A 22,659-nucleotide genomic window follows, 5' to 3' on the forward strand; every position below is an offset into this window, starting at 1 on the left:
GGGCCCGTCCCGCCCCATCCCCGAGCTTCACCCTTGCCCCGGGCCCCGCCTCTGCCCCAGGCACCGCCCTGCCCCTGCCCCGAGCCCCGCCTCTGCTCCGGCCCATCCCGCACCATCTCTGGGCCCCGCCCCTTGCCCGGGTCCGCCCCTGCCCCGAGCCCCGCCGCTGCTCCGGGCCCGGCCCGCCCCATCTCCGGGCCCCGCCCCTGCCCCCGCCCCGCCCCTGCCTCGAGCCCCGCCTCTGCTACAGGCCCGTCCCGCCCCATCGCCGAGCTCCACCCCTGCCCCGGGCCCCGCCTCCGCCCCGGGCCCCGCCCCTTGTCTAGAGGGAGGAGGGACGAGTGTGGTGGTGTCAAACGTACACGTGTGCGCGCCCCCTGGCGGCTGGAAAGCACCTCGCCGCGGCCCCGCCCCTGCGCCGGGCCCCGCCCCGCCCCTTCCCCGAGCCCCGCCTCTGCTCCGGCCCACCGCGCCCCATCCCCGAGCCCCGCCCCTTCCCTGGGTCCCGCCCCTTCCCCGAGCCTCTGCCCCAGGCCCCGCTCCTTCTCTAGGAGCAGAAGGGGCGGTGCATGGTGGCGTCATAGCTGCACGTGTGCGCGCCCCCTGGATGCCGGAAAGCGCCTCGCTGAGGCCCCGCCCCCGCCCTTGCCCCGAGCCCCGCCTCCTCCCCTGGCCCCGCCCCATCATTGGGCCCCGCCTCTTCCCCTGGCCCCGCCCTCTCCCGGGCCCAGCCTCTGCTCCTTCCCCTGGCCCCGCCTATGCTCCGGGCCGGCCCCGCCCCATCCCCCAGCTCCACCCCTGCCCCAGGCCCCGCCTCTGCCCCGGACCCCGCTCCTTCTCTAGGAGCAGGAGGGGCGTGCGTCGTAACGTCATACGTAAGCGTGTGCGCAGCCCCGGCGGCTGGGAAGCGCCTCGCCTCGCCGCGGCCCCGCCCCTGCCCCCGGCCCCGCCCCTGCCCACCCCATCCCCGGGCCCCGCCCCATCCCCGAGCCTCTGGCCCAGGCTCCGCCTCTCCCCCAGGCCCCGCCCCTTGTCTAGAGGAAGGAGGGGCGTGCGTGGTGGTATCACACGTACGCGTGTGCGCGTCCCCTGGCTGCTAGGAAGCACCCCGCCCCATCCCCGAGCCCCGCCTCTGCTCCTTCCCCTGGCCCCGCCCCCTGCCGGGCCCCGCCTATGCGCCGGGCCCGCCCCGCCTCTGCTCCTTCCCCTGGCCCCGCCCCCTGCCGGGCCCCGCCTATGCTCCGGGCCCGCCCCGCCTCTGCTCCTTCCCCTGGCCCCGCCCCCTGCCGGGCCCCGCCTATGCTCCGGGCCCGCCCCGCCTCTGCTCCTTCCCCTGGCCCCGCACCCTGCCGGGCCCCGCCTATGCTCCGGGCCCGCCCCGCCCCCCAGGTCCACCCCTGCCCCAAGCCCCGCCTCTGCCCCGGACCCCGCTCCTTCTCTAGGAACAGGAGGGGCGTGCGTGGTGGCGTCACACCTACCCGCGTGCGCGGCCCCGGCGGCTGGGAAGCGCCTCGCCGCGGCCCCGCCCCTTCCCCGGCCCCGCCCCTGCTCCGGGGCCCGCCCCATCCCCGAGCCTCTGGCCCGGGCCCCGCCCCCGGCCCCGCCCCCGGCAGAAAGCGGCGGGCAGCGGCAGGGCTTTGGCAGCTTTTTACGTTTCAGCGCTTCGCCCCGCTCCCCCTCGCTTTTGTTTTTAAAAAGTCAACGTAAAAAAAAAAAAAAAAAAAAAAGAACATCATGGCCTGCTCATCCTCGGCTGAGCAGGCCACGCTGGGTGAGGCATCGCCTGAGGCACGGCACGGCACGGCTCCACCGCCGCGGCACACGTGGCCCTCGGCACGGGGCGCAGGAGGGACCGCGGCACCCCAGGAGATCCTCCCGGCTCAGGAGTCCGACAGGCTGGCGGCTCTGGGGTGCGCAGCACCCTCCCTGCCTCAGTTCATGAACTGGGTGTACCCCTCTGCCCCGGTGACAATGACGTCCATCCAGATGCGCATGGCCTCGGCCGAGGGTGCCACCATGTAGTAGAGGCGGTCGTGGGTCTTGACGCAGAAGGTGAGCGCGGGGTTAGGGCTCTGGGGAGGAGAGGAGGACAGGGTCAGCTCAGATGCCCCCTCCGTGCCCCCCTTCGCCCTCCCCCGCAAGGCTCAGCACCGGGGTCCCGCTGCCGGCACCCCGAGGAGCTGGTGCCATTAGGGGCCACGGACCGCTCTGGCCGGTGCAGACCTCCACGGCCCTCCTGCTTGCGCGGCAGAGGGTAACGCGGGGGGATGGCGATGCTGGGGGGTCCCGGCGGACACTGGGGCAAGCTGCAGTGCCCGGCTCTCACCTTCGCCGCGCTGCGGAGGTGGTCATAGTAAACCTCTTCGATGGCTTGGAAGTAGATGACACCCTTCAGCTTTGTCTCGTGTTTATCTGCCCGAGAGAAGGCACCGGTGTCGACCGCGGCGCTGCGGGCGATGGCACGGGGAGGGGGCGATGGCATGGGGCAGCGCAGGGACTCACCCACGTAGTAGGAGAGGGTGCGCTTCATGCGGTCGAAGACAAACCAGCGCTTCTTCCAAGACTTGATTTTGCCGCCCATCTTGACCAGGTAGCCCTTGCACATCTTCTCCGTCAGGATGACGTGGTAGCAGGTGTCCACGCTGTGGCCCGAGGACTCGATGTGCAGCCGCAGGTCGAAATCCTCCTTGCGGATGGGGAGGTACCGCGTCAGGGGACGAGCCTGGAAAAGCAACGCAGCCCTGCAAAGCCGGCCACCGTGGCGAGAGCCACACCTTGTGCCGGGACCCCGGGACACCGGCGGGGAGCTGGGTCTGCCTCGCCGGCCAGGCTGGCAGAGGGGACCCCGCACCTGCGAGAAGTGCTTCTCCCGCAGCTTGACCTCCTTCTCCACCAGCTTCTGCCGCCGCACGGTCTCGTCCTGCAGCCGGCGTTCCAGCTGCTCCCGGCGCCGGCGCTCATCCTCCAGCGCCTGCCGCCGCAGCTCCATCTCCCGCTCCTGCCGGCACGCGCGGACGCTCAGCCCCGGGAATCGGGGCCCCGCTCCCCGGCTGGCTGCGGCGCCAGTGCCCCCACTCACCCGGGACTCCATGAGCCGCGACTTCTCCGCGTGTGCCTCCTTCAACATCTTCTCCATCTCCTCGATCTTCCCCACCTCCATCCCACTGGCACTGCAAGACAGCCGCAGCTGCCATCCCAGGGGGAAGGACCTCGAGCCAGCGGCGTGGCCAGCAGAGCGGGCCGTCCCTCCGGCCATGGCAGCCGGCCCTGGGGTTACCTGGAGATGTTGTCGGGCGAGCAGGCAGAGTTGTTGCCGGTGGAGATGCTGGTCTCCATGCTGTCCGAGCTCTCCAGGCTGAGGGTGTCGTACGCATGGTCCAGCTCCTCGGCCCGGGGCCCGACGCCATGGGGACGGTGGTGGTGGAGGACGGAGTGATGCACGAGCGGGGGGAAGGCGGTGGGGAAAGGGGGCTGCCCGCGCAGGGCTTCCCACTGCGACTGAGCCTCAGCGGCCGCTTTCTGCTTCAGCTCCGCCAGCCGCCGCTTCTGCTCCTCGATCACCTGCTGACCTGTGCCACGGGAAGAAGAGGACGACGACTGAGCGCGCCGTGCTCAGAGCCGCACCGGGGTGGGTGAGGGGACAGCGCAGGTGGGAGAAGATGCTGCAGGCACTGCTGGAGCTGGGCAGGGACGGTGGGTGCGGAGGCGGGAGCCGCCATCACAACTCCCTGGCCAGCACGGCAAGCAGGAGGAGGGGGCCCGGGCAGCCAAGGGGGGGCACATGCGCCAGGCTGGCAGGAGCAGGCTGGGCAAAGCATTAGTGGGTTAGGGATGCAGAGGGTTGTTCCGAAGCGGACGCCGAGAGGCACCCGGGTTCCTGGGCTGGTCATGCCCCTCCTACGCATGGCAGAAGGTGCCAGCAAACAGCCATGCTGCTGCCTCCGGGCTGCTCTAGGCAGTCCAAGCCGCCCCGCGTCTCTACCTGGTAGATCGCCCGGCTGCAAGGGCCCTGCTGGGAGCGGCTCGGCTGGAGACACGCCGTCGGGCGGAGGGGTCGGGAGGGAGAGAGGGGGGGAAAGCGAGAGACCGTGAGAGAGGCACCGCGTCCCGCGGGAGCACCACCACTGCCGCCCTCGGCCCGGCTCCCTTCTCCATCGCCCGAGCGGCAGCGGGGGAAGTGTCTCCCAAAGTCCCGCCGCCCCGCAGAGCCGGGACGCGGAGCCGGAGCTTACCCTTCTGCTGCAGGGCCAGCTGGCGCTTGGTCTCGATGTCTTGCAGCGTGGCCGCCAGGTTGCGGGGCAGGCTGCCCGCCGGGCTCGGGGGGCCCTGGGCAGGACAGCAGGTGGTCAGCTGCGGGGACGGGGACGGGGGCTGGCACCCGGTGCGCAGGAGCCGTGGCCGGGGCGTCCAGGGCCGCGCGATGCCCGGCTCCCCCCGGCAGCCGTACCTTGGGCGAGGGGCTGCGCCCCAGCACGGAGAGGTTGAGCTGCGAAGACGAGGGGGTCCCGCTCTTCATCCCGGGGGCGAGGGCACCAGCGTCGCCCTCTGTTTTGGCACGATAGACCTGGGCAGAGAGACACGGAGGTGAGGGGGGCACCGTCGGCGGGGCTGAGCATCCCCTCCCCAGACCCTGCCCCGGTGTCGGTGCCGTCTTGGCAGGGGTGCAGGCAGGAGGAGGCAGCGGCTGCCCACCCCAGGCATGCTGCCCGCTGCGGGTCTGCTCTGCCCCTGCCCGCTGCGGCAGCCGGGTGCCCGGCAGCACCCAGGGTGCGGAACCGGCAGGAATGTCCCCACGCTCCCCGCTCCTGCCGCGGCCGGCAGCCCCGAAGCCTGAGCCCCAGCAGCAGGGAGCCGGGATTACCTGGAGAGGCTTGTGAGAGGAGTGAGCTTTAGCTGGAAGCGGAGGAGGGGAAGAAGGAGGAGAGACAGAGGAGGAGGAGGTCTCAAAGCCAGCCATGACCTCCTGGTACCACTTCTCTAAATCAAGAGCCGGGAGCCACACGGGGCCCCCCGGCAGCCGCTGCTCCATCTGGAGAGAGACGCCGCGTGAGAAAGGAAGGTGGGCGAAATGCAGCGAGAGGGACAGACGCACAGAGACAGAGAGGTCGGAGCATCCCTGCCTGCGCCTGCATCGCCCCCCAGAACGGGACCTGCGCACCCCCGGGGAGAGCGCGGGGGCAGAGGGAGGGAAACGGGGCACGAACCTCTGCAGAGACGGAGGGAGAAGAGAGAGATGGAAGAGGAGGAGGAGGAGGAGCAGCGCAGCCTGAGGACGAAGGAGCTGGAGGGGCGCAGCCCAGCGGGGAAGCGGCAGGAGCGCGGAGGCCGCCCAGGAGGCCCGAGAGCTGCTCAACGGTCACGTACTGGGCAGAGAGAAGCAGATTAAACCGGGAGAAGAGGCTCCGAGCAAGGGCAAGCAGGCACAGGGGAACGAGCAGGTGGCTCCAGCCCCCAAAAGAGGGTGCCACGTCCCCAGGAGGAAGGGCAGCTAGTGCTGCCCGCCGCCCCGGCGCTGGGCACCGGGCCAGGTCCCCACCTGCTCTGCGTCCTCCTCGCCCGGGACCGGCGGCCAGGATGGGGTCCGACAGGCAAAGGGCCGCCCTCCCACCCTGCTGGGCACCCGCTCTGCTCCCCAGCCCCGCCGCCCCAGAGGGCAAAGCCCGTCCGGAGCAGGTGGCAAGCGCTCCCCGGCAAGGAGACCGGGCAGCTCCAGCCTCTGCTCCCTGCTCAGCTGCAGCCAGACGAGCTCCCCAGCCCAAGAGAGGGGTGGGCTCCGAGCAGGGCACCCGGGGAGGCCGCGTGGCCTGCGGCATTCTGCCTGCCCGGGACGCGGCGGGCAACCCAAGGGAGCAAACCCGAGCGTGCTCTGGAGCGGGTACCTCGTCGGCTGCGGGAGGTACAGCAAGCAAGAAAGAGCGCTGAGCGGCAGCAGGGGCAGCAGCAGAAGCTTTAGTGTCCGGGCTGGGGCCGTGCGCATTGCTGCAGAACCTGAAAACGTCAGACAGCCTCATGTACTCCTAGAAATCCACAGCGGAGGAGAAGGAGGAGAGTTAGACCCATGCGCTGGCATCACGGCGCCGACTGCAAAGCGGGAGCGAATCTCCCCGCGTGCGCGTGCCCCGCCGCCGCCTGCCCGGCCCTTCCCTGCCTCGCTGCCCTCCCTGCCTGCGGCCGCCTCGGTGCACGAGCCACAAGCCCTCCCCGGTGCGACAGCACCGGATGAGGCACCTCGAGCTGCTCCAAGCCGGCTTAAAATCCACTTCCTCACCCTTTCTGAACCAAACATGCTAAAGCCGGGGATTTGCTCCTTTTTTTGGGGAAGCCAGGCTAGCAGGACCCTACAGGATGCTGTGAGGAGGTGCCAAGCCGGCGGGTAAGTGGTGGGCGAGGGGGAAAGCACAGGGATGCCTGTGCCACACGGCGCCGCGCCGGGGTTAAACCGAGGGCGGCAGTGGGAGCCAGGACGCTCGGCGGGCTCAGGAGAGCACCTGAAATCGGGGTCTGAGCGTTAACGAGCGCAGCCACCGGAGAGCTAAATGCGAAATGCCCCAGCTGTGCCACCTCAGCGTGCTGCTGCGGGCACGTCCCGCTGCCCGAAGGCGACGTTAGTCCGCGTAAGGGGTCTGGCGGCGGCTCAGCCGAGGAGGGGGCAAGCGGGCAAGCTCGTGCAGTTAGTTCCATTACCTCTTGTGCCTTGGGGCAGGAGCGGGCGGCGGGAGAAGCTAAGGAGGCAGCTGCTGCTGGCAGGGGGCTCGGGGGCTTAGTTCCCTCCAACAGCTCATAAGGCTCAGAGATATGGAGGGTCTCCTGTTGGAGGGTAAAGATCAGGTAGGCGAGGCGGGCAGGGGCAGCAAGGCAGCAGCGGCAGGAGCCCCGCTGCGGGCAGGCGCAAGGCGACTCCGCCATCCTGCCCCTCTCCCCAGCAGCGGGTCGGGCGGCACCGCGGTCCCCGAGGGCATCGTGGCTCTGGCTCCCCGTTCAGAGCCACGAGCAGGGCGACGGGGCGACCCACTCGCACCTAAAAGCCTCGGGACGTGCATTGGAAGGAGCCCCCTGAACCGGCACCAAGACAGGCCCGTGCCAGCTCTCCGGCAAGGACGGGACCCCAGGCAGCGCCTGCCGCAGGTACTCCGCAGCCGCGCCAAGCCCTTCCCTCCCGGGCGCTCACAGCCCTCGCCAAGCTGCCTGCTAAAAGCCTGGACTGCTCCGGGGCTCCTGCAGCACCCGAGGAGCCTGGCAGGGGAGGTGCTGCTGCTCCCGAGCCCGGCTCTGTTGCATTTCCCTCGCTCCCAACCTGGCGATAGTCTCTGCCGCCCAGGGCGAGGCCCTGAGCGGCCGGGAGCACCCGGCTCCGGCCAGAAGGCGCTTGGCAGCACAGGAGCCGCTGCAGAGCGGAGCTTGCGGCGCACCAGGCTCGTCCCCGCTGGCGACAGCGGCTCGGGGCGGCAGGAGAGCAGCCCTAGGGACCGTACCCCCCTCTCCCCACTTACCTCTCTGAGTGCTGAGGACATTTTGGGGAAGCTCCTGCCGCCTGTGACGAGGTGGTATCGCCTCTCCAGAGACACGAGCTTCTCCTTCTCCTGAGCGCAGGGTGACGGCGAGAGCAGAGGCAGCTGATGGTTACTGGCACCCCACGGCCAGGCCCCCCCCCGAGCTCACCCCGACTGCCAGCGCCTCGGCAAGAGCCGGCGCGATCTTGTCCCCTGCCTCGGGCAGCCCCAGGGTCGGGGAGCGCACGTGGACCCCCCGCTTGCTGCATTACCTTCTGCAGGAGCTGCAGGATGCCGTTCCTCTCCCTGGCCAGGCGCTCGGCCTCCTGGGCGCTCTGCAGCCGGATCTGGGCAGCCTGGGCGTCCAGGGCGGCCACCCGCTCCTGGGGAGCAGGCGGCGGGGATGAGCCGGCTGCCGGCGAGCCGCGGGGCTCGGCCGGGGCTGCGGGGCGCAGCCCAGCCGTGCCGGACCCGCTGCCCCCCTCGGTCCCTACCTTCCTGCGGGCGATGCTGCGGTGGCACTCGGCCCGGCTCTGCAGGAGCTGCTGGCCCCGCGCCTCGCGCTCCTCCTCGAGGCGGCTCTCCCGCTCCAGCTGCTGGAACTCCAGGTCCTCAAACAGCTTGGCCTCCGTCTCCAGCGCCTCCGCCTCCTTCAGACACACAAGGGCACAGCGGGTCACTCCCTCTGGACAGGCACCTCCGCGTCCCGCGGGCAGGTCTCCCGCAGCGAAACCTCCTGCCGTGCCCCCGTGTCCTGCTGGTGCTGGCCGGGAGCGGGAAGCCGTGGCAAAGCCTGTCCCCGGCGCCCTGTGCGGCGGGCAGGCAGCTTTCCCTCCTGCTCAGCACAAGCAACGCGGGAGACGCCAGCAACCTCTGCCCGGCTGGAGAAGGCGATGGAGGCACCGGGCACCGGCCAGGTCAGAGCCGTCACCCCTGTGAGACAAGGAGCTCGCTGCGGCCGGGGGCTTCACCCAGCCCTCCGAGACTAGCTGCCCCCGTGGAACCGCGTCCGGGCCGGCGCCGTGCCCTGCCGGGTGGCAAAACACCGTGCGCTGGCGTAACCACCAACATGCGGCCCCGCATCACCAAGCTGACGGGCGGCAGAGCCCCTACGGACGAGCACCGTGCCGGACAAACGCCTGCGCGTCCTCCCAGCCTTCAAGCACCGACAGCAACGGTAGCGCTCAGCTCGGGGTCTGCCGGTGCCGCCCCGGCAGCAATTGCCCCGCGCTCCCCACGGGGACGCGTTTCACCCTGCTCGGGAGCAGGGCAGCCGTCGCTCTCGTGGCGTGGCGCAGCATCACCAGCACGGTGGCTACCGAGGGCTCCCGTGCACCAGGACCGCCCCATTGCCGTCCCTGCCCGCCGCATGCCAGGACCCGCATCCAGCACGGGGGTGCCTGCCCCACGCAGGCTGCGGCACGGAGGGTTTATCTGCACAGTGAGGGCCGGGCAGGCGCCGACCGCGGGCTGGGGAAGGTCAGCCACTACCGGAAAATACCAGATAATGGGAAAAAAATGCTGCGGACCGGCAGTAACATAAACCGACGGCACTGTGTAAATAAACGCTCGTGGGAAAGAGCTGGAACCGGACACAGGAGGACCCAGTGGTCCCCGAGGCTCCCCAGCCTGCCCTCCTCTGCAGGGCAGGATCCGTGCTCGCGCCCTGCCCGGTCGGCGGCGGGGAGCAGCCCACGCTCTGCCGAGCCAGCACCGCGTCCCGGGCCCGGGCGAGCGGCAAGCTTACCAGGACAGCGGTGCCCGGCGCCAGCCGCCTCCAGCCCGGGTGCGACGCTCCCAGTGCGGCCCCGGCTGGTGGGGAAGAGCTGGCCTAAGCTGGAGCGGAGGGAGGTGGGCCATGGTCCGGGAGGGGTGAGGGGGAGACACTGACCCTTCGCATCTGCTCCCGCAACTGCTCCTGCATTGACTCGGGGCACTTATCAAGGTGGCTCTTCGACTCATGGTAAAGCGCCCGGAGTTGCTCTAGCTCCTTCCTTTCAGCATCAACCTTTGCCCTTTCCTGAATCGGGGGAGAATGAGACAAAACAAAAAAAAAAAAAAAAGAAAAGAAAAAGGGGCGGGGGGGTGGGGGAAGAAAAGAGAGAGAAAACACACTTCTCAAATCCGCGCCATGCAGAAGCTGCAGAGTTAAAGAGGGGGTCAGCTGGAAGAAGGGGGGGCTCGCGGAGAGGAGCACCGCAGTATCTACGGAGGGGTCGAGAGAGCAGCAGCCACGGGGACCCGGGCTGGGCGGTGTTAGAGGGTTACGGCCAGCCCTTGGCCTCAGCCGCGCGTTTCCATGCCGAAAGCCCACTTCTGGGCAGCGAAAAGATCGATGCTCGCAGCACGGATGAAGTCATCCCCATCCTGCGAACGGCTGCACCACACGCAGCTTCTGAGCGACCGCTAACTAGCTTCGGGACTCGACACTCACCGTCAGGACGCTGCCAAGTAAGCACAGCAGGTCCTGCACGCAGGCTGAGGGACCGCGGACCACCCCTCTCCGTCGGAAGGAGAGGGCTGCCTGCGGGACGGTCGCGTCAACGGGAGACTGAGGGGCAACCCTGCTGCTGATGCTGCTCAGGCTGCGCCGAGCCGGCGGCAGAGCAACTTGCTCCTGGCCCCGGGAAGAGGGGGAAGCGTCCCCAACCCTTCCTCCCACGGCCGCAGGAGCAGCGCGACGGAGGCCGGCGACATGGGGCTGGCGTAGGGGATCACCTCCCGCAGGTCTGGCAGCCCCACGCGGGGGGCCAGGCGTCGGGGAACGCACGCTGCCAGAAATCCCGCTCCACGCTGCGGCGGCGCGGAGACACGGGGATCCGTGCGCAGGGACACGGGGGGACGCGCCGTGGGGGAGACAGGGCTGGCACAGACGGGCGCCCCGGGACAGGGGCTGCAGGGTGCCCGGGGGCTCCCGGGCGTGCAGAGATGTCAGAGGTGATGGCAGACTTCAGAGCAGGCACCGTTAGTGCAATTAGTGCAGGCTGGTTAGGAAAGCGGGCGGTTAGGTCAGCAGAGAGGTTGGGGGGGGGGATTTCCCTGTGCTCCTCTCCTGGCTCTGCACGAGGCAGCCCCTGGCTAGAGAAGATGCCTGCAAAGAGCTGGAAGACCAAAACCAGAACAAAAACCCCAAACGCCGTGGGGACACGGCTGGCAGGCGCAGATGGCAGCTCCGCCTGGCCACGGGCAGCCAAACAGCCCGGGCACCTCCGGCCACGGGGCCGGCCAGACCCCCAGGGACGCTGGTGCTGCATCACGGCGGCACAGAGCCGCCGGCGGGACCCGGGCATAGGCTGCATGGGGACGCTGGCCTCAGGCAACGGGGAGCCAGGTCCCAGAGGCTCGCCCGCCACGGAGCAGCTCGCCCAGGGCCATGTCACGCTGCCCGCAAGGCTGCGGGACAGCCGGCAACCAGCAGCTGGGATGAGCATGCCACGCGCACGGCGGCACGGGTGCCTTCGGGCACGGCTGGCAGATCACGGCAGCAACTGCACCAAAGACGAGTCCAGGGGAAGGGGGCCGGGACCCCCTCCTCGGCCACCGAGCCAAGTGAAACACCCGCAGCGATTTCCCGGCCACCTCCAGCAAGCTGAATGCTACAGTGGCGGCCGCCATCACACGTGAAGACGCCCCGACGGGCAGCAGCGCGGGGGGACTCGCTGCAAGGCACAGCCCCCCGGCAAGGGCAGGGAGCGCCGAGGCCCCCACCCAGGGTCGGTGCTGCCCGCTGCAGGCAGCAGCCGTCCGGGAAAGCCCCGCGCCACAGAGCCTCCCTGCAAGACCCCACCGGCGCGACGGACGGCGGCCGAAACGCACCCCAAGTGTCAGCCCTGCCCTCCTCCGGCAGGGCTGTGGGACCAGTCCCGGGCAGACAGACAGACAGACCGACCGCCCCACGACGCAAACCCAGAGGTGATGCTCCTCAATGCCTCCGCAGAGCCCGGGGACAGCAGAACGCGTCCCCAGGGGAAGGCCGCGGCACGGGGCACCACGGCACCGGCCGCGAGCACCGGGGTGGGCATGGCACAGCCCGCGCCGGGGCTCACCTTGTCCCGCTCCTTCCGGATGCTGGCGTCCAGGCTGGAGAGCTTCTCCTGCAGCTGCTGCACCGCCTCCTGCTCCTGCCGCAGCCGCGCCGCCTCCGACTCCCGCTCGCCCTGCAGCAGCGCCCGCTCCATCTCCGCCTGGACGGGCACGGCCGCGTCAGGATGGCTGCCTCACCCGCATCCGGCTCACACCCACAGGATCGGGCGCTGGCTGGCAAGGGCAGCGAGCCACAGGGGACCCGGCAGCGCGCCCCGTCCCCTCACCTCTCGCGATGTCTCCTGCAGCTGCTGCTCCAGCTCCTTGACGCGGCCTTTCAGCTGGTCCAGGCGGCCGAGGACGCTGGCGCGCTCCTCCTCCAGCCGCTGCGCCTCCTTGGCACGGGGGCCCGCCAGCTCCTCGTGCTGCGGAGAAGGCAGGTCGGCACGGCACGGCATGGCGCAGCGCGGCGTGGCGCAGCACGGCACGGCCGTCCCCTCACCTCGTGGTGGGTGCTCTCAGTGCTGCTGCACTCCTCCTTCAGGTTCTCCTCGTCCGACCTGTCCAGGCTCTCCCTCTGCCGCAGCTCCTTGGCAGCACGGCCCACAGCCACGGCACCCCTGGGCACCCGCTGGCCAGCATCCGCGTCCCCAGCCAGGAGCCGGTGCAAGTCGCCCGGCTCGGTGCCGTCCGTCTTGGTGTACTCGGCACACAGATTCAGGATGGTCTCCAGGCGCTGCCGCTCCTGCGGGGAAGAACGGTCAGCGCGGCGTCCACCCCGGCACACGTTGCCGCCGGAGCCCGCAGGACCCCGTGCCGATGGCAGGCGCCGGGATGCGGGCTCACTCCTCGCCCTGCCCGCACGCTGGGACGGGCTGGGGACATTGCAAGGCCCAATGCAGCCCGCCCCGACCCCACGCCGGAGCCAGGCATGCAACGCGCCGGGAGCTGGAGACGGACTAATTACAGGCGGCAGCGCTGGCCTCCAAGCGCCTCCGCTATTTCCAGGCAGTGACTCAGGCCGCCCGCGCCGGGCGTGAGTCAGGGCTGAGCAGACCGGGCTCCAGCGGCACAGCTCCCGGCACCGGCAGACGCACGGGGCAAACCCCACCCAGGCAGCTGCTGGCTCTATAAAAACTCCGTCCACCCTAAATTTAGACGCAGCGCCCACAAAGCCGCAGCACCGTCGCTGGCAGACGCGGCCCTGGCAGGCTGGACGAGACGTGGACGGCTTTGCAAAGCCGGGGGCACCGCAATTTCAGCCGGCAGCCCCGCAGAGCCGTGCCGACCCCGCGCGTTTCCCCGGGCTGCTGCGAGCCGGGGGCTTTGTGCTCCCGCAGAGCTGCCGCGCACCGACGGCCGCTCCTGGCCCTAATCCCCCCAGATAAGCCGGCAGCTGTGGCAAATCCCCGAGAGACAAGGGCCGGGTTTTAAAGCGGCAAAAGCCGAAAGGCGTTTGCAAAGAGGGCGTCCCATGCTCGAACACGGCCCCCCGGCCCCGGGTCTCACCAGGCGCTCCATCTCCTGCTCCCGCACCCGCTCCTGCCGCTGCCGCCGGTGGTACTCCAGCAGCTCATCCTCGTTGTCGCTGATCTCGGTGATGCTGTTCTTGCGCTCCCGGGGCCCCGCCGGCGGCCGCGGGTCCCCCAAGGGCTTCCTGGGGGCACGGGGGCTCTGCCGGGGCGAGGGCACAGCCGGAGAGCCCGGCCCATAAGCCGGGCTCAGGCAGGTGCCGAAGCTGGGGCGGCGTTGGGGGGTCTCCGCCGGCAGCGGGGGCGAGGGGCTCCCGGTGCCCCGTGGCTCCTCCAGGCCCCTGCGCCTGGCGCGGGGGCTGCCGGGCACCTCCCTGCCCAGCCGGGGCTGCGGGGAGGGGGCGTCGGGGGCTGCCCGGGGGCTGGCGGCCCGGCGTGCCAAGGAGGGGCTCAGGGGGGGCAGCTCCCGCATGCTCTCCATGTTCCTCCGGGCTGCCCGTGGGCTCTCGGGGGGCTGCAGCCGGGCCTCCGGGACCACCCTAACTGCGGGCTGCCGGCCGGGGCCTGGGGGGTCCCGCGGCTCCCGAAAGGGGCTGGGGGGCCGCTCCTGCAGGGCTGCCCGCGGCCGCGGTGCCGCCCTGGGGGTCGGACGGGGGCTGCCTGCCCGGTGGTCCCCGAGCCTCTCGGCCGGCCAAGGCTCGCCGGGACCCCCGGCGGGGGGGGGGGGCGGGCGCTGGGGGGGTGGCTGCAGGGCATGGTTGTAGCTGGAGGAGCGGAGCGGGACGAGGGGGGGGACGGCCGGACCCTGCTCCTGGCTGCTGGGCGAGGGGCTGGTGTAGCTGCCGCTGCTGGCTGGGGAGGAGAGGGGGGAGAAGGGCGGGGAGGCGTTCTCGTAGCTGGAGCCCCCCGAGGTGGCCCCGGGGCTGGGCGGGGGGGACAGGAGGCAACGTCCACCCCCGTTCACCACGGGGGTGAGGGGGGACCGGCCGCGGGCGGGCGGCTTCTTGCCGCCGGGGGACGCCGGCTCCTCCAGCACCAGCGAGTCCATGATGTCCTGCAGGTCCTTCTCAATGGAGCTGACGAGGGAGCTGTGGCTGGGACACCCGCGCTCGGCCGGCTGGCGGCCACCGTTCACCAGGGCCTCGGGCTCTGCAGGGAGACACGGGAGCAGGCGTCGGCGCGGCGGGACCCCCCCACAGCCCCTACCCAGGCTGGGGTCCCACGGGGCAGCCCTGCATCACCCCTCCATGAGGCCCTGCGGAGCCAGCAGCGGGTCGCAGCTCCTCTCCCCCTCGCCCCGAGCTGCCTGCGTGCCGCCGCCACCATTTTCGCGCCGGCTGGGGAGCCGGGCCGGGGAGGAGGCCGGCGTCCCTCCGGCCCCATCGCCAGGGAGACAGAAACCCGATAGTGCAGCCCAGCCGCCTGCTCCCGACATCCCTGCGCTGCCGGAGGGTCCCGACCCCTCCCGGCCCCACTCCCTGGGGAGCAGATGCCCACGCCAGCCGCCGGCGACCACCCCACGCTCCGGCACCCCAGCGAGGGGGCAGAGACGCCACCACCAAAAGCCGCTGAGCGCAGACCCGCGGCACGTCCGGACCCACCGCCCCGTCGCCTGCAGCCTCCCCGCGCCCCCGGCTTGGGTGCCCCCTGCCCGGGCCGCCCCGTCCTCCCGGCGCAGCACCGATGTGCCTGTCACTCAGGGGACACGAGCTCATAGCGGCAGGCGCGGAGCCCGGCCAGGACGGCGTGCCACCCAGGCTGCGTCACCCCCTGGCACCCGGCAGCTCCCCCGCGGCGGCGGCCGGCAGCGCCTCTGCACCCAGAGAGATGAGCCGCAGCCCTGCCCCCGCAATCCCACCCGGGCCCGCGAGACAGAGAGGGACCGCGCGGGGCCCACGCGGGCAGCGGCCGCGGGACGCTCCACAGTGGCGGGATGCTCCGCTGTGGCCGCACCACCTCCCCGCGTCCCTCCTCCCGTCCCCCAGCTGCGGGGCGCGCTGCCTTCCCGGCACGCACGTGGCACGAGGAGGCTGCCAAGCTCCTCTCCCCGTGCCAGGGCGTGCCGGTCGGGGCAGGGAGAAGGACTGCCAGCCCAGGGACCGCTGCCGCGGGTTCGGACATCCCCGGGAGCCGGGCACAGCACTGGACCTCGGCGCAACCGCTCGTCCCGCCAGCCCCGCAGACAGGCAGACAAAGCAAGATAAGCAGCCGGTGAGACGGAGGACTGCAGCCGGGGAAACGGCCTTCGCAGCCTCCGCACGGCCACCCCAGCACGTAAACACCGGCTCCAAGGCAGCCGGGGAGGCCCCGCGCACCCTGCATCCCTGGCACGGGCCGACGGGGGATGGCTCTGCCGCGGCCAGGCTGGGCAGAGGTGGGAGCTGTGCCTCACCGCCCTCGCAACTACCCTTTTCCGAGGGGATATTAATCATTAACAAGCACCAGCGCCGCTGCCGTGCCGAGCCAACGGCCGGCACATCCGCGGCCGGGCGCGAGCCCCGCTCCCGGCCGCGGCAGCCCTGGCAGGACGGGGCCGGGAGAGCGTCGCGCGCCGGCGAGGCCGGCGGCGCGGGACAGGGGGTGCCCCCGCGCCCCCGCCGTTCCGCCTGGGACGAGGCGGGGTCACCTACTTGCTGGCAGCCCGTAGAGAGCCGCCGGGCTCCTGCCCCCCGCCGGGATCATGCTCTTCATCCACTTGGCCTCGGCAGGGTGGTTGAAGCGGAGGAAGGTGGCCTGGCCCAGGCAGATGGTGCACCCTGGGGAGAGAGGGGAGAGGGCTCAGCCGCCGGAGCGGTGCCAGAGAGAGGCGAGGCCGCAGCCGGTGCAGGCAGGCAGCCGGGCTCTGCCGGGCCCTACGGCGCGTCCCCAGGAGGGGAGCGGGCTCCCGCCGTCAGCAGAGGCTTAGGGAGCGGCTGAAAGCCGGGTCGCTCCCCGGCAGCTGCCGGCAGCACGTCGCAGGCACAGCTGGGGTCCCCGGCGGGGGCCGCGCTGCCGCGGGGGGGGCTGGCGCCGCTCCAGGCCTGCGCGGCCGCCAGCTGCGGACACGACAGCTCCCGTCCGCCGCCGCCGAGCGCCTCTGCTCGGCCCGGAGCAGCGGCCCTCTCGGGGCAAGGCTGCCGAGCGGCCTCCGGCGAGGACGGCGGCCCGGAAGGGGCGCGGGCCCGCGTGCCGCCCGCTCTCCCGCTGCCCGCCGTGCCGGGGAGCCGCGTGCCGGCGGCGGGGAGCAGCGGGCGGCTGGAAGGCTCCGTGCTGCAGACACGCCCCGCTTTGAAGCGCCTGCCAGGGCCCCGGGGAGAGGCTCGCTCTGCACCGACAGCCGCAGCCGAAAATCCCTGGCCGGAGGGGACGCGTTTTTCGGAGCAGGCCGGCGGCCGGGCGAGCGAGAGGCCGTGCGGACGAACGCCATCGCAGCCGCGAGGGCCCGGCTCCCCCGCCCCGGCGCCGGGGAGGGAAGGGGTCGCGCTCCCCGATACGGGCTGCCGCGGCACCCCGCCTCGGCCAGGGCACCCCGCCCGCCCGGTGCCCGGCGGCGAGGCCAGCGCCCGGCCCGGCCACGGCTCCCCCGCCTCGGGCCATCACCGACCTGCGCCCTCCCCGGGTGCCGGCCCGGAGGAGCCGCTGACCGCGCCGGCAAAGCGGGGCACCGGGCAGGGGACGGCGCAGGGGGCGGCAGCGGGGCTCCGCCACCCGCGGAGGGACGGCACAGCCCCGAGCCGCCGCCGCCCCCCCCCCCCCCCCCCCCCGCCGCGGACACGCGTGGCCCCGCCGCGCCGCCCGCACTCACCCCGCCGCCGCCGCCGCCCGGGCAGCGCCGCGCCCCGCCCCGGGGAGGAGCGGCGGGCGGGGACGGCGGGGGCCGGGCCTCACCCTGCCCCGCCGCCCGGGCGGAGGGTCCGCCCCGGGAGGGAGCCCCGGCTCCGCCCGCGCTCCCCGGCAGTGGCGGGGGGGACCGCGGGTGCCCCCCCGGCAGCGATGCCCGGGCCGGGCGGGTTGCTTCCGTCCTTCACCCCCCCTTCCCCAACTGGCTCCGCACCTCGACGGCCTTCTGGGACACGGGTGCGACGGCGGGGACCGGGCCCTGCCCGGCACCCTCCGGCCGGAGCCGCTTCCTCCCATGTCATGCACGGCGCAGCGCGGCAAAGCCAGCTCCCAGGCGGTGCCAGCACCCGCCACGTCCCCACCCCACGGCAAAGAGCATCCCCGTGGGGACGCGCAATCGCAGGACGGATCCGCAAACACCCCGACACCTGCGCACGCCCCGGGTCCTGCTGCGGAGGAGATCAGCCCACCCCTACCTTGGGTGAGGCGCGTGGGCCGCCGGAGCGGCACGCCGTCGATGGCGCAGGCGTTGCCGCAGGGGTGCAGGGTGAGCGTCCCCCGCACGTTCTCGATGTAGCAGTGCTGGGGTGCCAGGCCGGGACCCTGCAGGACGATGTCCCTCGCGGCCGTGCCGATGGTGGTCCGCCCTGCCGGCAGAGAGGGCGGCTCAGCGTCCCTGCCGCCGGCGTGCCCGTGGGGACCCGCCAGCAGCCAACACTCACCTTCCTCCAGGGGCAGGAGCGTGATGGCGGTGCTGAGCCGGCCGCTGCCCAGGCTTACCAAGTGCGGCTTCTCCGTCTGCACCTTCAGCCCCTTGCCCGTGTCGATCAGGTCCAGGGGGCTGTTCTGCAGGAGGAGAGAGGACGGATGCCGACAGCTCCCGTGGCTGCAACCCACTCCCCTGCGGAAATTTTCCCCCTGGGAAACGCAGGCAGGGAGCGATGCCCAGGCACAGCCGCGTGCAGGCAGGACGGTCCGGCAGCGGGATGCAGGAGCTGAGGGCTCCCTCCTGCCCGTGCTGCCTGCCCCAGGGAGCAGAGACGAGCCGCTGTAGGAGCAGGAGAAGATCCCCGGGGCTTGGGCTGCCTCTGAGAGGATCCGAGCTGCCAGCTGCTTAGCTCAATTGGCTTTGCCAGCGATCCCGTAATAGGATTGGGGCGAGGAGAGGCTGGAGGGCAGTGCTGGCCACCCGTGGCAGGGCTGGCTGCGGAGGAGAAGGGCTCCCGGCTGGATCGTGCTCCCGCAGGGCAGAGGTCCCGTGGCCCCGTGCGCTCACCTGGATGATGGTCTGGACTTTGCGGGTCGGGCTGGCAGAGATCCTGCCAGGTGCCTCCATGGTGCCTGCTCGGAGACGCCGGGCGCTCTCGGGCACGGGCTGCTGCCAGGAGAAACAGAGGACGTCAGCGCAGGTGACCACGCTGGGCACGGCTCTGCTGTATTCCTCCTGCACATCCCTGCGGCAGCCTGCACGTCTGGCAGCCTGAGCACGAGCCTCGCAAGCCCTACCCCACCCCAGACTGGCGTTTGCCAGCAAGGGGATTCCCCTCCTGAGCTCTGCCCTCCAGCCCTGCAGCAGCGGCCCGAAGCCAGCGAGCATCCCCGCCCAGTGAGGCACATGCCCCCATCCACCCCGGGAAACCCACGCGTGCCAAGAGTCAGCACGGGACACGGTGCCAGGAGGAGCTGGCACGCTGGCTCGGCTTTGGGGAGGTGGTGTAGGAAACGCACGCCTAAACGCCAAGGGCGATGGGCAGCCAGACCCCGATGGCCACTGGTGGACGAGGACACACGAGCACAGCATCCAGCTGTCCCCAGCAACATCTGCCTGCCCGTGCACGGCCCGCGGCACGCCCCGGCACACCCGCACGTGCCATGAGTGCCCGTCCCCGGCACCTGGGCACGCGCCTTTGCTCCTGCACAGCCAGGCAGCAGCAGCAGCACCTCGGGGTGCACAAGCCCAGCTGAGCGTGCCGCGTCCCTGCCTGCGCCCTGGCTGGCCGGCACACGCGCCCACGCCAAGCTGGCAGGACTGCTGCCCGCCGGAGCAGCCACCCGCTGCCGCTCTCCGCGTGGGCAGGAGGCAGCTCGGGGAGGAACAATTTCCGTCACCCGGCGCTCACGCCACTGTCACAGCTCACAGCACCGTCACAGCCCGGGATGCTCAGGGGTTACTAAATTTACCGTCTGCTGCTCCCCACGTCCCTCCCTTCCGCCCAGGCCTGGCCGAACGTGGCTTAACCCTTCCCGGGCGGGCTGGGGCGGCCGGACTGGGGAGCGCTCCCACCCCTGTTAGGGACCCCGGTCCTGGGGCAGCCGGGGGCACCAGGAGGAGCCCCAGGCTCGGCTCCCTGCAACATAGCCCATGGTTCTGCCAGCCCTAGGGGGGCCAGGAACCCCCCTGGCTCGGCCAGCGCTGGGCTCGGCTGCGGGGGCGAGCGGGCGGCTATTACACACAGCGGAAAAAATGAAATGCTGGAAAACACCAGGCGTGGGATCCAGGGCTGGGACAGAGCCTGGGCGGCTCCGCACAACACCAGGGCCGGCCACCCCACGGCAAGGGCTCCGTGGGGACCGCGGCCACCCTGAACAGACTGGGGACAGCTTGGCTAGGGCGGGGGAGAGAAGAGATGCGGTACCCTGGGAGCAGCTCCCTGGTGCCCAGCGGCTGCGGAGGTGCGAACCCCCACTTTCCCTTACCTGCCACCCGGTGCTGGCCCGGGCGCCGAGCGGGACCCTCCGCGGCAGCGTGCCCATGTCCCCCAGGCGCAGGGGGGCTGCGCAGCCCGGCCGAGCCCCTGCCCCTCGCCTGCACCCAGGCCCCACCACAATGTCGGGGAAGGAGGAAAAGCCAGGAAAGCCAGGAGGGGCCGGGCTGCTGGATAGGAAGGGAGCGGGGCCACGGTGGGATCCTGTGCCGGCATTAACCCCTTCCCAGCACGGCTGTGCCAGCGGGGCCGGGTAAGCATCATGGGGGACCCCCAGCCCCGCCGCCCAGGGGATCCGTCCTTGCTCCTGCCCATCTCCTCCTGCCCAAACTCGCTCCACCCAGCACCCCCCGCCCCACAGGCAGCCCTGCCTGCCCACGAGCCAGAGGGTGACCCTGGCATCTGGCTGCGCCCCGACGCCCGCCCTGCCCGCTGACAGTCCCCAGTCCCCCGGCATTGCCCTCCGCCCCAGCAGAGCCCCTCACCTGGCTCCTCGCCGCGCAGGAGACGCCTGCCGTCCCCCCAGCCCGTCCCTCAGCGGGTGCAGCCCCTCTCTAGCCGGCTCTGCCGGAGGAATGCGGGGCGGGAGCGTGGCCGCCCTGGCCGGCGCCCCACCGCTGGGGCGGACAAGGCCGCCTTTCTTCTCCCGCCACCGCCTGCAGAACGCGCCGCTTGTTCCCGCCGTGGGAAGCGGCGAAGGCAGCAAATGCCAAGGGGTCGGGCTCGGTTACCGCCAAACAGCCCACGGCCCCCGTGCCCCCCGCGCACGGGGCTGCCCGCTTGGCCCCGGCCTCCCGGAGGACAAAAGCCCCTTTCTTCTCCCGGCGCAGGGAGAGGCCTCACCTGGGAGGACGCCCAGCCCCGCCGCCACGGGGCCCCCGCTGACGCCGGGCGGGCTGCGCGTGGACACGCTGCCCCGCTGCCACCATAATCCCGGGGAGCCCCTGCACCCCACCGCCCGCAGGCTGCGACGTGCCTGCCTGCCCCAAGCCCACGCGGGCAGGGGTGCCGGGGGGTCTGCTCCTGCCCGACCCGCTGCTGCCCACCGAGACCCGAGCCGGGCACGGCACGGCCGGCTTCGTACCCCATCAGCGCGGTTGGGCACCAGCAGCCGGCGGGCAGACCTCGGACCCGCACCGCATGCCGCTGGCCTGGGCACAGCCAGGGCACGGCCAGCCGACCAACGCTCGCAAAGGGCCGTGCCGACGTGCCGGGGCACAGCCCGGCACACTGCCGTGAGCAGGGCGCCCAAAGGTGCCCCAGCTGCCCCCTGCCCGGGACGCAGTGTGCAAGGGGCAGGCGCACGGCATCCCACGGCATGGCCTTTCCTCCCCACCCGCAGCCGAATGAGTCATGGGAGGAAGCCAGAGCGGCCGAGCTAACGGGTGCGCACCACGCCGCATCGCAGCCTCCGTCCAACTTGGCTGCCTGCTCGCTCCCCATCTGCAAACGCGCTTAGGGCGCGCTTACCCCTTCTTCCCACACCCTCTGCCCCGGTAAACAACCGGCCCTTCCGCCCGCAGCTGGGAAGGGGAGCCTGTCTCCGGCACAAAGCCCGAGGAGAGCGAGGAGCCTGCTCCCGGCCGCTGCCTCCGAGCCTGGGGCTGCCCCACACCGAGCAGGGGAGACCGCGCAGGCCCCGTCCCACCCGGGCGAGGGGCGGCAGGGGCTGCTTCGCGGTTGCTGGAGCGACGCAACGCTCCTGGCAATAACATCACCGTAAATCAGCCGCCAGACAGCTCCGGCGGGAGCCGAGGAATCCCAGCCGCACCCGCTGATCTCAGCGCTCCCGGGAAGCGCTCCCGCACCGCGGCACAGCTGCGCTCCGGCCCAGGCCCCGCCGGCATCGTGCCTCGGGCTCTCCGCGGGCTGGGGTACACCCACCGCACGCGTGGGGTGGGGAGGGCGCGCATCCCTGCTTTCCCGCACCCGACGCTCCCCAAGATGAGCCGGCTCTGAGGGCTGGTGATGCCGTGCACGGTCCCAGCTGCTGCTGGAGCTCGAGCACCGAGCCCAGCGTCAGCACGCGCCTCTGGCCACCGCAGCGTGGACGGGGAAGCCACCACCGTTGAGCTCCAGGACCCCTCGTAAGGTTGCATGATGGAGACTCGTTCCTCAAAGCTCTCTTGTAGCAAATGACAGCTTCTCATCTGCAGGCCAGACGCTCGGCTCGGCGGGGAGCATCTGCTGCTCCTCGCTAACGACAGCTCAGGGACCGTGGCATGGGACGGGTTTCACGCGTCTCGGATCCGGTCCCTGGCACGAACCCATCGCCCAGCCCCGCGCTCACTGGGAGAGGGGCAGGGGTGAACCTCACCTCTCCGAAACGGGCGCCGCTCTCTCCGTTCTGGTGTCTGGCCGTCCGCAAGCGCCGCCTTGTCACGCAAACCCGCGTGACGTGGCACCCTGCCCGCCGCAGCCCCGCACGCGCCAACGCGCGGCAAACCCAAACCTACGAGGAATCGCCGAAAAAACACCCGGGCAGTGCTGCCCTGCTGCCGCCCGCTCTCTGCGCTGCCAGTGGTGCTCGGGCGGCAGAGGGGCCCCGCTGCAGCCCCTGCCCGGTGCCCAGGGAGGGCTGGGGGCCGGCAGAGCTGCGGAGGGACGGGAGAGCGGGCGACCGTCCGAGCAGCAGCTGGATCCCGTCGGGGCTGCCAAATTCCTCGGGCTTTCTGGCAGCGGCCGAAGGGGCCAGCGCCGTTCCCAGGCTCCCCGAGAGGTGTCGGGGCTGGCGGGGGCAGCCGACGCGGGGCCACCCGCGGTCTCCCCGTGGGGCTGGGGCCGGCGGCTCTCGGGGCTCCCGCACCCACAAACTCGCCTCCGCCCCGGCTGCGGCTCCCGGCCCCCCCGCGCAGCGATGGGCTCCGCGGCCGAAGGGGGTTTCCTGCTCCCCCGCTCCTCCTTGAGCCCCCTCCGCCGCGCCCCACGGCACCGGGCGCGACGCCCCGGCCCCCCGAAGGGCAGGGGCTGCCCGGGACACGAGTGGGGGTCCCACCGCCCGGCCCCCCCCGGCGCCCCGACCCGTCTCCGCCGCCGCTCACCTCCGCTCCGCCGGGCCGGCAGCCCCGGCCCCGCCGCCGCCGCTCCCCTCCGCCGAGTCCCCGCCCCGCCCCGCCCCCGCCGGGACGAGGGGCGGAGGTAGCGAGGGGC

The 22,659-nt window shown here is 72.1% G+C and overlaps 1 protein-coding gene across 22 annotated transcripts; it reads right to left on the reverse strand.

Moving 5' to 3' along the window:
• Positions 1 to 1,641: 1,641 nt before the first annotated feature.
• Positions 1,642 to 22,599, reverse strand: PHLDB1 (pleckstrin homology like domain family B member 1). 22 transcript variants are annotated; one of them, XM_075520935.1, is made up of 26 exons: positions 22,551 to 22,599; positions 18,081 to 18,182; positions 17,527 to 17,650; positions 17,281 to 17,451; positions 15,616 to 15,741; positions 13,023 to 14,134; positions 12,016 to 12,258; positions 11,801 to 11,938; positions 11,537 to 11,674; positions 9,382 to 9,510; positions 7,985 to 8,140; positions 7,763 to 7,873; positions 7,491 to 7,580; positions 6,685 to 6,807; positions 5,880 to 6,017; positions 5,205 to 5,363; positions 4,862 to 5,029; positions 4,448 to 4,564; positions 4,233 to 4,326; positions 3,983 to 4,027; positions 3,278 to 3,569; positions 3,080 to 3,170; positions 2,852 to 2,998; positions 2,503 to 2,722; positions 2,327 to 2,412; positions 1,642 to 2,072 (listed from the first exon to the last, which is right to left on the reverse strand). In XM_075520935.1, the coding sequence occupies exons 2-26, from the start codon at positions 18,138 to 18,140 to the stop codon at positions 1,932 to 1,934; spliced, it is 4,419 nt and encodes a 1,472-aa protein (XP_075377050.1). In that variant the 5' UTR covers positions 18,141 to 18,182; positions 22,551 to 22,599; the 3' UTR covers positions 1,642 to 1,931. The 22 variants fall into 22 exon arrangements, with proteins under 22 accessions (XP_075377050.1, XP_075377048.1, XP_075377049.1 ...); XM_075520933.1 differs by having other exon boundaries at positions 4,233 to 4,350; XM_075520934.1 differs by having other exon boundaries at positions 4,233 to 4,350; positions 18,081 to 18,179; positions 22,551 to 22,588.
• Positions 22,600 to 22,659: the final 60 nt, after the last annotated feature.

The sequence above is a fragment of the Mycteria americana genome, chromosome 19 (genome assembly GCF_035582795.1).
Source record: "Mycteria americana isolate JAX WOST 10 ecotype Jacksonville Zoo and Gardens chromosome 19, USCA_MyAme_1.0, whole genome shotgun sequence".
In the NCBI taxonomy this organism is placed as follows: Eukaryota; Metazoa; Chordata; class Aves; order Ciconiiformes; family Ciconiidae; genus Mycteria; species Mycteria americana.

Excerpts from the sequence above, each read along its gene's own strand:
- PHLDB1 (XM_075520933.1), bottom strand. The coding sequence starts at position 18,140 with ATGGAGGCACCTGGCAGGATCTCTGCCAGCCCGACCCGCAAAGTCCAG. Across the intron at positions 14,135-15,615 it reads TCTCTACGGGCTGCCAGCAA|AGCCCGAGGCCCTGGTGAAC; the intron begins GTAGGTGACCCC and ends GTCTCCCTGCAG. Across the intron at positions 3,171-3,277 it reads TCGCCCGACAACATCTCCAG|TGCCAGTGGGATGGAGGTGG; the intron begins GTAACCCCAGGG and ends GCTGTCTTGCAG.